This window comes from Strix aluco, chromosome Z (genome assembly GCF_031877795.1).
Source record: "Strix aluco isolate bStrAlu1 chromosome Z, bStrAlu1.hap1, whole genome shotgun sequence".
NCBI classification, from domain to species: domain Eukaryota; kingdom Metazoa; phylum Chordata; class Aves; order Strigiformes; family Strigidae; genus Strix; species Strix aluco.
The window spans coordinates 28956131-28968703 of NC_133971.1; the positions used below are offsets into that span (position 1 = coordinate 28956131).

General features: G+C 45.2%; 1 protein-coding gene across 3 annotated transcripts in view; it reads left to right on the forward strand.

Moving 5' to 3' along the window:
- KANK1 (KN motif and ankyrin repeat domains 1) overlaps positions 1-12573 on the forward strand; it is a 128667-nt gene that overhangs the window by 98577 nt on the left and 17517 nt on the right. Inside the window, exons 1-2 of one of the 3 annotated variants that reach the window (XM_074812985.1) lie at positions 1435-1454; positions 2720-5374. In XM_074812985.1, coding sequence (XP_074669086.1) covers positions 3151-5374 — 2224 coding nt within the window. In that variant the 5' untranslated portion in view covers positions 1435-1454; positions 2720-3150. Of the gene's footprint in view, positions 1-1434; positions 1455-1597; positions 1762-2719; positions 5375-12573 lie in introns of those variants that run through there. The other 2 variants (XM_074812983.1, XM_074812984.1) reach the window with 2 other exon arrangements.

Consider the following 12573-nt stretch of genomic DNA (forward strand, 5'->3'; position numbering starts at 1 on the left):
TTTAGTGAGGGATTCCATGTCAGTGTGATTTTTTTAAAAATTATTATTTGATAGGTTTCTGTTGAGCAATCTTAATACCATGCCAGGAAGAAGAAAGAAATCTGAGATTCCAATTTCACTCTCATGACTTAACATGAGATTTGCATGTCTTTTTAGAGGTTTTATGAATATTTTTACAAAGATACATTAATTCTTAAGTCCTGGGCCTTCCAAAGAGTCTGTTCCTCCCCCATCCAACACTTATGCATTGTGCCCAAGGACAGTTTACAAGAGCTGCCTGACTTCACTGGTGTAGTGATGGGAGAATTGGAGATGTTGCTGAGTGGGAAGACAAGGACCAAGACAAGCAGAGGAAAAGAACTGGGAAAAATGGGAGAAGAGGTAAAATTGATGGAGCTTGAATTTACATGGCCTGGGTGAAGTGACTAGAACCAAGCCTGGGATGAGGGGTGAGAGTATAACCAGATTTTGGCTTAGAATTGGTGCAGCAAACAAGTAAGAAGAGAAAATGGGTGAGAAATCAGAGCGTGGAAAGAAGGCAGAAAGAGACCAGAAGACTGAAGGGGATGAGGGCCAGTGTGAGAGTGGGGACAAACGTAGGGTGCAGGTGGGAAGGAAGGGTGACCAACCTAGGGCCAGGAGCTGTGGGGTGTGGAAAGGAGAGTTGTCTGTTTGCACGGAATGGAGCCAGGCTGAGACTCTGGGAACAGAGCACTAAATTTGGGAAGAAGAGTAATTCAGAGAGTATGCTCTGTCTCATTCTCTCCCTGTCAGTGGGAGTCCTGGAGACTTTTTCCCTGCCAGATATTCAGGCAGTCCTGCTGGAAGGAGCTATGTGTGCTTCAAGTATGTGTGTATGCATGTATTTTTGCTTCCACTCTGGTATTTAGATGGCTATTTTGGGTGCATCTATAAGTAAATACCACAGCATACAGACACTCTGGTCTTTCAGCAGAAACATGTGGTCTGAGGGGGTTGTTTGTGTCTGCTGAACAGTCTGTCCACACTGCAGGACCGAGATACCAATGTGCACAGGTCAGCCCTGCTTCTGTGGCTCTCACATGCGCCTGCCTGTGTCTGTGTCTCCATCCTGTTCTTTTCCCGTGCCGGGGAAGGTAGGTTTTCCCTGAGCAGCATCCTTCTGTCTACTGCTGGGGGTGTCCTGTGGTAGCCAAAAGCGTAAAGGATCCTCTTGAAAGCAGTCATACTGTCTGTAGACAAAGCTTTTCTTAAGCATGCTAAGGAAACTGGAAAAACAGGAGGTTTTTTTGCTTTGTCCCCCCTTCTTCTAAACCTTTTCAGTACAGCATTAAGTCACTTCCTGTAGTTGCAGTAAGTCGAGAGTTCTATTCCCACCCCCACCCCCCCCCGGTTAATGTTCCTTTAAGAGGACGCGGCTTTCAAACCTCGCCTTTTTAAAACGAAGCAGGGAGCTGAATTCGCTTCCAGCCACGGTAGCAGACTGCTGCGCCCCGTGGGCCGGGCGGGCGCAGCGGCGGGGGGCGCCGGGGGGACCCCGCACCTCGGGGCGGGGGGGGTGGGGGGGTGGGGGGGCGGCCCGGGGGGAGGGAGGGAAGGGTCGCTGGCGGAGCTGGGCGGTGCGGCCGGGGCTGCGCGGTTGCGGGCGGCTCTTCTTTATGGGGTGAAGGAGGAGAGCGCCAAGAGGGAGGCAGCGCTTCGGCGTGTGACACATGAAGCTGGGGCAGCCATACGTGGCTAGAAAATTTGCAGTGCGGGGGCAGAGGCATGTGGCTAATTCAGGTAACCGGAAAGCTGGCTTTTATTATTCCTCCAGCTCATAACTCGCAACAGTTGTTTTTTCGTTTTCTTTTTTTTCCCCTTTATTTTCCTCAAGTGGGACGGGAGAAGCAGGTTCTATAGCAGCGCTGCGTATAAATAGCCCGAGCAAGCCCAGCGGATCTGGAGAAGTTTTATTTAGATTGCTTTGGGGACAGGCGAGCCCTGTGTCCGGAGGGTAGACAGGTTTTCCTCGCGTGCGAGGCGACAGTGCCCCTCTGCCCCTCGGGAGTGGGGTTCGGGACCCTGCGGGAAGGAGTCCCACTGCCCGTCTGGGTGCTGGGGGGCTCCGTGCAGTTTAAAATGAAACAGGCGGAGGCACTGGTGGAAGTAACGTGACTGAGGTGAGAGCGAACTGGTATTGCTGCTCTTGCGGCAGCAGTTCCCAAAGCCGTAATACAGCTGCAGATCTGAGTAAAGTCTAATGGCATCGGTTGCGTAAGGAGCAGGGTCGGAGTTCCCATCGCCTGCTCGAATGCACCCTCTGGAGAAGTTGGTCTCGGGATGATTCGTGTGGTACGTTGTAATCCTGTGATCTTTACGTGACAGCACAGGGGGTGTGAAAGCTTGGTGTGACACGGGAAGACTGGAGGGATTCGGGGAAAGACAGCTTTGAGCTACTAGCTGTGCCACGTCTCTGCCCCTTTGTTAACAGAGGTTATCTGTGTGTATGCATGTGTACACATTTATGTGGGTATGCACTTCTCAGCATTTGAAAACCTACTGATTAACTTTTTAAAAGTTAATCGGGATTCAGTGTTGAGGGTCAGTCAGCGGAAAGCTGGTCTGCATGCTGAGCTGCAGCAGCAGTTTCTGCCTCCGGCTTGCTGTGAGCACCCGTCTTTCTGTGCTTGTGTTTCAGCGTGTAGTTTGCTGAGACATAGTTTCTTTTCCAATGTTGATTTTGTTTCTTCTTTTCCAGAAAAAGAGGAAGCTATTATAAATGGAGAAGATGAAAAAGAACGGAAAGACCCCTATTTTGTGGAAACACCTTACGGCTACCAGCTAGACTTGGATTTTCTGAAGTATGTGGATGATATACAAAAGGGGAATACCATTAAGAAACTAAACATCCGAAAGAAAAGGAAAGCTGTACAAGCCTCAGCAGGTACCAAGAACTCTGGTGGCCAGTGCGGTGGCTGGACCTCCACGGAGTCTCTCTCTTCATCAAACAGTGATGAGAATAAGCAGTCTTGTTTGGCAGCGAGGAGTCAAGTAACCTCGTCCATTGCTGCAAGACCCTCAGTTTCCTTTGAAGCATCTCCTTCCTACTTAACGGTGCCTGAGAGTAAGCAGCTTCCTCCTCCCTCCCCCCAGCCTCCTCGGCATAACCTCCATGTAACAAAAACCCTCATGGAGACGCGGAGGCGACTTGAGCAGGAGAGGATGATGCAGGTCACGCCTGGAGATGTCCGCAGGCCCCGGCTTTCCAGCTTTGGAGGCATGGGCTCCACAAGCTCCCTCCCCTCTTTTGTGGGATCCAGTGGGTATGGTCACGTGTCTCAGCAGCTGCAGAATGGGTATCAGGGGAACGGTGACTATGGCGCCTGCTTCAGCTCCTCCTTGGGCAGTTCCATTCGTCATAGCCCCATGAGCTCAGGAATATCTACACCAGTCACCAACGTGAGCCCAGTGCATCTGCAGCACATCAGGGAGCAAATGGCAGTTGCCCTCAAGCGTCTCAAGGAGCTTGAGGAGCAAGTCAAGACCATTCCTGTGCTGCAGGTCAAAATTTCAGTATTACAGGAAGAGAAGAGACACATGATGGCCGAACTCAAAAACCAAAGGAAAGCCACTCAAAATGACATGTATGGTTTCAGAAAGCGATCCTACAGTGCAGGAAATGCCGAGCAGTGGGAACACATGTCTCAGGTAAGAAGAGGTGGAGAACTGTATATAGATTGTGAGGAAGAGGTGGAGAGTGTGGAGCAGAGCTCTCAGAGAATAGAGGAGTTCAGACAGCTGACTGCTGAGATGCAAGCCCTGGAGAAAAAAATCCAGGATAGCAACTATGAAAGTCCATCAAACCTTCGGGAGAACAGAGAAAGCCTGACAAAAGAAGCCCGATCTGTTGCTGTAGGTGCTGATGAAAACATGAACGATGTGGTTATATACAACAGATCTGCGAGGCAACACAAAGAAGTAGCTGTGGGGACAGAGAAAGAAATGAGAGAGTCTGGGGTTGGGGTGACAGAGGCTATGCTTGGCTTGTCTACAGAGGTTGAGAAAGAGATAGAGCTTCAGCAGCAGACAATTGAAGCCCTTAAGGAGAAGATTTACAGACTAGAGGTTCAGTTAAAGGAAACGACCCATGACAGGGAAATGACTAAATTAAAGCAGGAGCTGCAGGCAGCTGGGTCTAGGAAAAAAGTGGATAAAGCCATGATGGCTCAGCCTTGTGTTGTCAGCAGGATGGTGGAGGCCATCATACAAACAAGAGACCAAAGGGTGGGAGACCATGTGGATGTTGCCGATTCGTCGGTGGGAAACCACCTGCAGATGAGCAGCGTTGGCACCTCCTGCAGACCTGCTGTGCGGAGCGCAGCTGCAGGCCCCGAGCTGCTGATGAGCCAATGGCTGGTGAGGGAGAGGGCAGAGGTGCGAGACCAGGGCACAGGGAGGTCCGTTGAGCTGCATGATAAGGCAGTGGGCACAGCAACAAGCGTCTGTGAGACAGGTGTCAACACAGAGGAGCCAGCAGGTGTGCCGAGCCCCCGCCGGATGGCGCGGTTGGTTGGGGCGGTGAGGTCTGTGGGCTGTGGGGATTGCTCAGTGGATGTGGTGGTTTGCACCCCCAAGGAGCACGTGTCCCGCGAAACAACAACTGAGGCTGTGCCCAGGGCAGAGGCGATGGTGATGGCTGTGCCTTCTATGGCTAGCCAGCAAACCAGCACTATTTTGGAGATGGTGAGCCAATGCACTGGCACGGAGATGGCCTTGCTGGCAGACTGTGGGACAAACACCACTCTGAGCAGCTGCGATAAACAGACCAACACTGAGAGTGTGGAGACACGAAGCGTGGCAGTAGGAGATGGCCGGGTGAAGGACATACGTGCATCTGCTAAAACGCGTTCGGTTGGAGTGGGCACCTTGCTCACTAGTCACCCTGGCTTTGAAAAGCCCTTGGCAATAAAAACCAAAGACTGTGGTGTTGGGCAGATAAACGTTTATGAGAACTACCTGGTTGGCCTTAAAATGAGGAGCATTGCCTGCGGACCCCCTCCATTGCCGGTTGTGCCGGCTGGCACCAGGAGCATTGGTGTTGGTGGAGAGTCTGTGTGTGAGCCGGTGAGTAGTCTGTTGGAAAGCCCTCTGCCTCCACCTGAGCTGAGGACAGGCTTGGATCACTACATCGAGCGCGTGCAGAAGCTGCTGCAGGAACAGCAGATGCTGCTTGCTGAAAATTACAGTGAACTGGCAGAAGCCTTTGGGGAGCCCCACTCCCAGATTGGATCTCTCAATTCACAGCTCATCAGCACCCTCACCTCCATCAACTCGGTCATGAAATATGCCAGCACAGAGGAGCTGCAAGGCCTGGACCTTCAGAAGCAGTGCCTGGAAAGAAGCACCACATCAGGTAAGCCCAGCGTACAGCACACATTTGGTCTGCTCCTTGCCAGAGCTGCAGGTCAGTCACCTGCCAGGCTCTCGCTTAGTCTGGAAGCAAGTGTGTAATCCTCCCCAGTGAAACGCAGAACATAATGTTGTTGCTGGACATGCCCGCTGGTTATTCTCTTCAGCCCACCACTGGTAACTGAAAAACCAGAGGTGGTTTTATCTTCTCCCAGTCCAGCAGACTGAAGGGCCTCATCATGATGATGGCTCTGTTCCATGCAAGAGAGATATCTAAAAGTATTCAGGGTTTGACTGCCATGCAGTTTGACTCCATTTTATAACTTTAAGAATATTCAAGGTTAATGCCAGCGGGTTTGGAATTCTGTCCTTCCTTTAAACTTGGCATGCAATTTTTGCAAACTACGGTGTCAGATTTGACAGAGTTGAAAGTCACATCCAACATCTGCATCAAACTGACTTGTTTCCACAGATGTTTCCCTGGATTTTGTAGTATTCCTTCCACTGCCTTCTTTCCTTGTGTTTCTCAGCCAGAGAGCTGTGGGGTGCTTTCCCTGTTCCAGCAGGGCTGATTGCTTTATAGTAGGCAACTCCAGAGCGCTTCACAGCAACCACATCTTGACTCTTTTCTGTTCCAGTAACTGTTGGTCCTAATCCCTAATTACAGCATCATGTTTGAAAGGTATAAGCTGTAATTACTGCTGGAGGTTTTGGTGACACTCAGGAAAGGCAAGAATTGTGATTTACATACTCCTTGCATTTTCTTTACTAACTTTAAAACATATACCATTAATTTGAAGGATTTCTTTATTCCCTGGGGTAAAGTTGTGTACTTTTTTTATTCTTACTATTTTTGGGTGTCTAATAGTCTACTTTAAAACTTAGACATTTTTTCTAATACCTTATCAGTGAATCCAAACACATTACTATTAAATTTATAAACATTAGCTTCCTGAAAACCAGTATATAATGCCTAACAGTGACTGTTAGATACTGTCTTCAGTTATACAGTGACTGAAACAAGGTTAGGGAAATGGGAGAAACTTGCACAAATTCATCTGTATCGTGGGTGCTGAATTGGAAAAAAACTTCCACGTAAATACTGTTTAATGTCAACACAATATTATTGACTAATGCACTGCTATATAAAGCTCTTGCAGCTTATTTACTGTCTTAAAATTTACCTATTTTCGTTAAAAGGCAGCTTGGTAAATCTGATTCTTCTCAATATTCATGTGCTAAATGGAACCATCCATTAAATGAGCTGAAGTAAAAATTTCAGCTTCCCATAGTAAAGCAATAAGCAACATTTATGTAGCGGTAAAGAAAACATACGATACCCTGTCAGTTTACATGCAGTATGATACTACATATTTGATATTATTATCCTTCTGGTATGCACTTTATATTTTGGGCTTCTTACAAGTAATGGTACTATAATAATAAGAGTATCTAGCAGGCACCAGAAGTGTCCTTAAAAACAGTGAACCAGAATTTTCACTAGCTGTAAATCCTCAACTCCTTCTCCTGCTTTTACTACACAGTATCAAATGTGTAGTCTAGAGACTTGAAAGTAGACAGGGGTGAAGCAATGGATCATATTTTACTAAGGATGTTCTTACTTGGATTCAGATTTCACATTCTTCATAAAATTATTCTGGAATATTTTTATTTTAACTTGTAATGCCATTATCTTTAGCTGCGGATGCTGAGTGTAAAATCTCTTTATTTTTAGTCCCTGGTGAGAACTACATGCCAGGACTGCATGCATAAATCAAGCTCTGGACTATAACAGTTTAGACCCATGGAGAAGTGGAGTGGGAAGGGGGTCATAAGCCTGAAATGTTTTTCCTTCTCTTTCAATTAATTTTGAAAATACTGTCTTCCCTACATTTATCTGTTGGTCCTCCTGCCTGTTCCTGTGGTTTTACAGATTTTGTATTACTTTTTTCTGTAGAAGGATTTTGCTGAATGAAGCACTAACTTAAATTAAGCACTGGAACTAATAAAGCATTTTCTTTTCCCATGCATCAGTATCGCATGATAGCTTGTGAGTTCTTAGTAAGTCTTTCCTCACATTTAGGTCTCTTGCATGTGGCTTTTCAGGTGTCTTGTGTGTGAACTCAACCAGCACACCTTTTTTGAGGCCTGGCATCTCAGTCTGATTTCTCTAAAGCTTGTATAAATACAAAAATCCTTCAGAGCACTGAGTCTCTAGTCCAGTTTGGTTAAAATGAGCAATCAGATTTAAGTTATTGAAAGAATCATGACTATGCAAGCCTCGGTTTCTTAGAAAAACAGCCTGAAAATAGAGGCAGAAGCCTCTGCTTTCAGATTAGCAGCAGTAGTGTCGTCTTTAATATTTTATTCGACGAGCATCCTTAGCGCCTCTTAGAGACCAGGTCCTTTTCAGGCAAAAATACCTGAGCTGGCTTTAAGGTGTGTGATTTGGGTGCCAGTTTGCCATGTTAAAGGGTTAGTGGTCCATACTGCTTCTGATACCTGAGGTAGCACATCAGTCAAATTCTCAGCTTTACAGATTTTTCTCCCTGCTAGTGCTGGGGAGATGGGGATGTGCTGCAGGGGCATCTGCCATCTCACAGCCCCTGACACACTTTGTGGCAGGTGATGGAGATGCAGGCATGAGAGCTGGAGGCGGCTGAGCGGAACACGGGCTGGCTCTGCAGCTGGCATCCTCAGATGCAAGCCAAGTGGACCTCTGAGGTGATCTCTGAACTGGGCCTATTAGCAATTAGTATATTGCTTGTTGCAAAGTAAACACCTCTGCTTCTGTAACTAAGCAACTCCTATTTACATATGCACTGTCTTTCGGAAGCCCTAGTGACATGGGGGAAATCAGACCTACTGGACAGACAAGCCAATTTCCACTCTGCGAAGTCAGATTAGCTAGCATTGGCACCCTGTTTGCTTCCAGCTGGGTCATGTGGATGTGGGTGACAAACCTAGATGCTAACTGATCCTTATTCTTAGACCAGACAGCATGTAAGAGGACTAAGAGAGTGGAGCACGTTCAGGTTCTCTGTTTATTGTCACAGAATTTTTGAGAAGTTTCAGTAAGTTACATTTGAGTTCACATGTGATGTGTTTTGCAGAATATCAGCCAGAGGTCTAACGGGTTTTAATTACATGGACTTTTCACAAGTCTTGTAGATGGATGTCTTTCACAGGCAAGGAGTTTGCAAGGGTTGTATTTAAAAACAACTGCTCTACTGTTGCCCTGAAAAGTTACCTGACATATTTGACCTGAAAATGCATGGTTATTTTGTCTCAGTGATCCAAAGGAGTGTCAGTTTTACAGTCACTTTTTAGAGCAATCCTGACTGAGCATCCCAGTGGAAGCATTACACTAATCGTCATGAGGAAGGAGGCAACTTCTTGAATTAATACTCGAGGGAGTGAAAGGAAATGGGAAGCAAGTGGTGTCGGAAAGTCTCGGGGGTTAGGAAAACATGATGTGTCATTTGGTGAAAAGATCTTTCAAGGTTTTCAACTTTTAACTTTCACCCAGAGCTAGGGAGGCAGGCTGAGGGATGATGGAAAGAATGAAGGAATGGCGGTGGTGCGAAAAGCTCCTGGTTGTTCAGGTGTGTAGAACTAAATGAGGTATTTTGGCCATGGTTGTCTGTCTCTGTGTCATCATTTATAATGCAAAACCAGCAGAAAATTGGAGAAGTCCGTTTTCTCTTAACAGGTCTTCAGTCTGAGAAAGTTTGTAGCCTTTTCTCTCAAAGACTGTGTAGCTTGATGAGATGGTAGTCCCTCTCCTGGCAGCATGGACCACACTAGTGCAGTTGAAGACTTGAGGCTTGGCTGAGGCTCAGGAGCTGGTGCTGTTTGTGGCGCAGGCATGTCTGTGGACCTTGCAAAGCTGTGGGCTGCTACAAATCGCACTGGTTGTCTACATCTAGGCAACTGAATGAAGCCCTCGGCTTCAACTCTGCCACAGATGCAGGCCTTAATCACCAGGTTAAGTTTCTGTACAGATGTGCTTGTTTGTGTAACAAACAAGATCCATCCATCTCTCTGCTGAGGAGAGGGTGACTCACATGTGTGAAGCATTTTTTGTATTCCCTGGAAGGTGGTGCATGATGCAGAATGGTCATGCAGATGGTCCCATGTGTGTATGCCAGATGAGTACTGTTTATTTACATGTGTCTGGCTGGCACCTCAAAGTATACAGTGCCTCATCTGTGTTTTTTGTATGGTAGGTGGTATATATTGACCTGCTAGTTGTTACAACATATAAAGCTCAAACACCTATGTTGTTCAAAAATGGTAGCAACCTCTATCTTAGGAGCTGAGGTGTTCAGTAGGTGTTTCTTCTGTTTTAAATACCCATCCAGTTATATCAGAAGAGAAGCAGAGACCAGGTCAGTAATTGTGCTATAAAGACGTTATTAAAGTGAAACTCCATAAACCTCTTTAAAGAGGTTTGACATGCCTTCCCTGGTCATGTGTTAACACAAGCTTATTACTATTATCGTTATTATCATTAGAATATTTGCTGTTTTCATTCTGTGGCAGCACTACATGGAGTGTTTGAATATGAAAGCTGCTCTGTGTTCTCATTTCTGCTTCAGTTAATAAGGAGTGTAATTTGCCACAGTATAAATAATTTTTTCTTTCATATCTATTGCTGCTTAGAGAATGGCAAGCTCCAGCCTGCTAGCCTGTCTGTTAGAGTGACTTTGGTAAAACCCCATTTCTCTCCCCACACTGTGGCAGAAGGACATGATGTTCAGGCACTGAACTTTGTTCAGTTCAACTCCCATGGTAACAGGCACATTTATGAATATTTAATGGCAGGAGATTCCCATTTTTCCAAGGAAGTGTTGTCATATTTCAGCAACAATAAAGCATCAGCTGAGAAGATCAACTGCTCATAAATGAGAAAGGAAAAAAAAGCTCGGACATGACCTTCCTGCTGTGTCCAGTATCATGAGATGCTTTGATCCACCACTCATCAGGAAAACGAAAGATGGCTTTCACGAAGCTTCACGCGCAGTTGTCTTGGAAAAGAAAACATTTCATAAATAAGATTATTAGCTGTTTCACAGATGTGTAATTTTTTGTGTTCAATCTTGTTCAATTAAAGGAATTAGTTTTGACTTCCAGTTTCCACAAACTGGCTTCACAAGCTAGTTTGAGGATGGAAAGCAGCTTCTCAATACACAGAAAATGGTTAAAGCAAGAGTGAAAATGAAACTGAGATTGTTCTTGCAATCCTGTTAAAGGAGCTGTCCTGTTAGAATGATCCTTTTTTGTGGAGCCAAATCGTAGTTGCAACATTTACCCACCTGGGCCCCAAGTGAATCGGGCTTCTGTTGTTTTATTATATAAAAGGTTCATGTGTGGCAGGTTTTATTCTGAAATTTTAAGTTCACTGACTTTTAACCTAGAATAGCTCAAAAGTACCTTTTGAAATGAAACTATTCTTAGTCTTCTGAAGGTAACACATTTATCAGGTGGATGGATTAATATCAGTCGTTGTAAATGTTTAAACATAACATGTTTGCTCATCACTGCCTTTTTATTTACCTTAGAATGTTTTTTTCTTCAGCAGTTCTGATGTGTAGACCAAATGGAAAGTGGATTAAAAATTATTTATATGAAAAAATAACTTTATAAGGATAAAACAATATGATTTAAGACCTCTGGAGAAGACTTTGTGTTCTTCAGTTACAGTCATTTCATAGGAAGACTGTTGCTACTGTGAAGAAATCCTGCAGTGTGAAAAAGAAGTATTTGCTTGCTGTATGTGCACCAGACAACATTTATGCACTGTCTTTAATGGGGAGTGTATAAGTTGCATCATTGTCTGTTATAAACATATTGTGCAAATAAATGCTTGCACTGATCAACAGGTTAAAAATAAAATCTCTGTGCAGCTACCACATAGGCAGCAAGCTCGTGCTCTTTTTTTAGCTAGAAGCCTGTGATGTTCTAGCCAGAGAGCTGGGTTTCCATCCCAATGGTATTTAATTCCCAGGCCTTGTTTGCACTTCTCTTGATTTCCAGTGGTATAAAAGTATTGCCAAGCTAAATCGTTTTTATAGTAATACTTAGGTTTGCTTCCATCAGACTAAATGGAATTTTTTGACAGCAGGTAAAGACCAGACTTCTGTTATCATGAGTTCAGCACAAATTCAGGGGAAAAAAAGTACTGTTTAATACTCACCCAGTGAATTCCCTTGAACTATCTTACTATGTGACTATTCCTGCTCTCATAAATGGGAGGAAAGGTCTGCAGTTTTGAAGGGAAATAGCACCTTAATAACAATAAACAGATTTTATAGGTGCCAGAAATGAGTAATCTGCTGTTGATGTATAGTAGTTTTGCTGTCACCCTGGTTTAAATTGGTGAGATTTTCAAAAGAAGCACAAGTGATTTAGGAGAGGAAGTTCCTTCTAAAAAAATTAGAAACAGGTGCTCTCATTCCCTCAAACCAATGGGGCTGAACCACTGAAGGTGCTTCAGTCACTTATTTCCCTCTGAAATTGATGAGAGTAGCTTTCTGCGTGTTTATGAACAGTTGAAGTCATAAGGTTTTTGTCTTGTCTTATCATACTTCTGTTTCTAAGTTACTCATGAACTTTTCCAAGATCCTCTGCTATCTTGCAAAATACATTTAGAAATTCCTGACCACTGTATGCCATGGTTAGCTACGCTAGATCAATACTTAGAAACTTATGTCAAGTTTGCATTATTTGCCTGCAACAGTAAACTAACAAAAATCAGGGTGAGTCTTCCCAAGTGGCCGTGTCTGGAGGCAGTGGTTGGCTAAAAGTGTTGAACCTGTTGGTTGATTTACTGTCAGTGTTGTGCACTGTGCAACCTGATGTCGCTGAGAAGGATTCTGTGCAAGCATACTTGAGATCTGTGTGAGGTGAGATGAAGAGTCTATTTTAAGGTCTGTGTAGACTGGTGGTGATCTTCAGCCAGGGTTTCACTTCCACACTTGAGAAGTGTGTGGCACCTCCAGCCCTGGCAGCGACCCTGCAGCCTTGTGGGAGGAAGAGGGAACTTGGCTCATTCAGCTTTTTGGTTTGGGCAGCAGTTGATTAATCTGTTAAATCACTGACCATAGTGTTGGGTGGCACAGCTGCCTCCTTCATCCATTTTTCCAAGTGATTTGCACTAGGTTGCTGCTCTCCAAGCATCTTTATGTTGGCTGTCTTGTA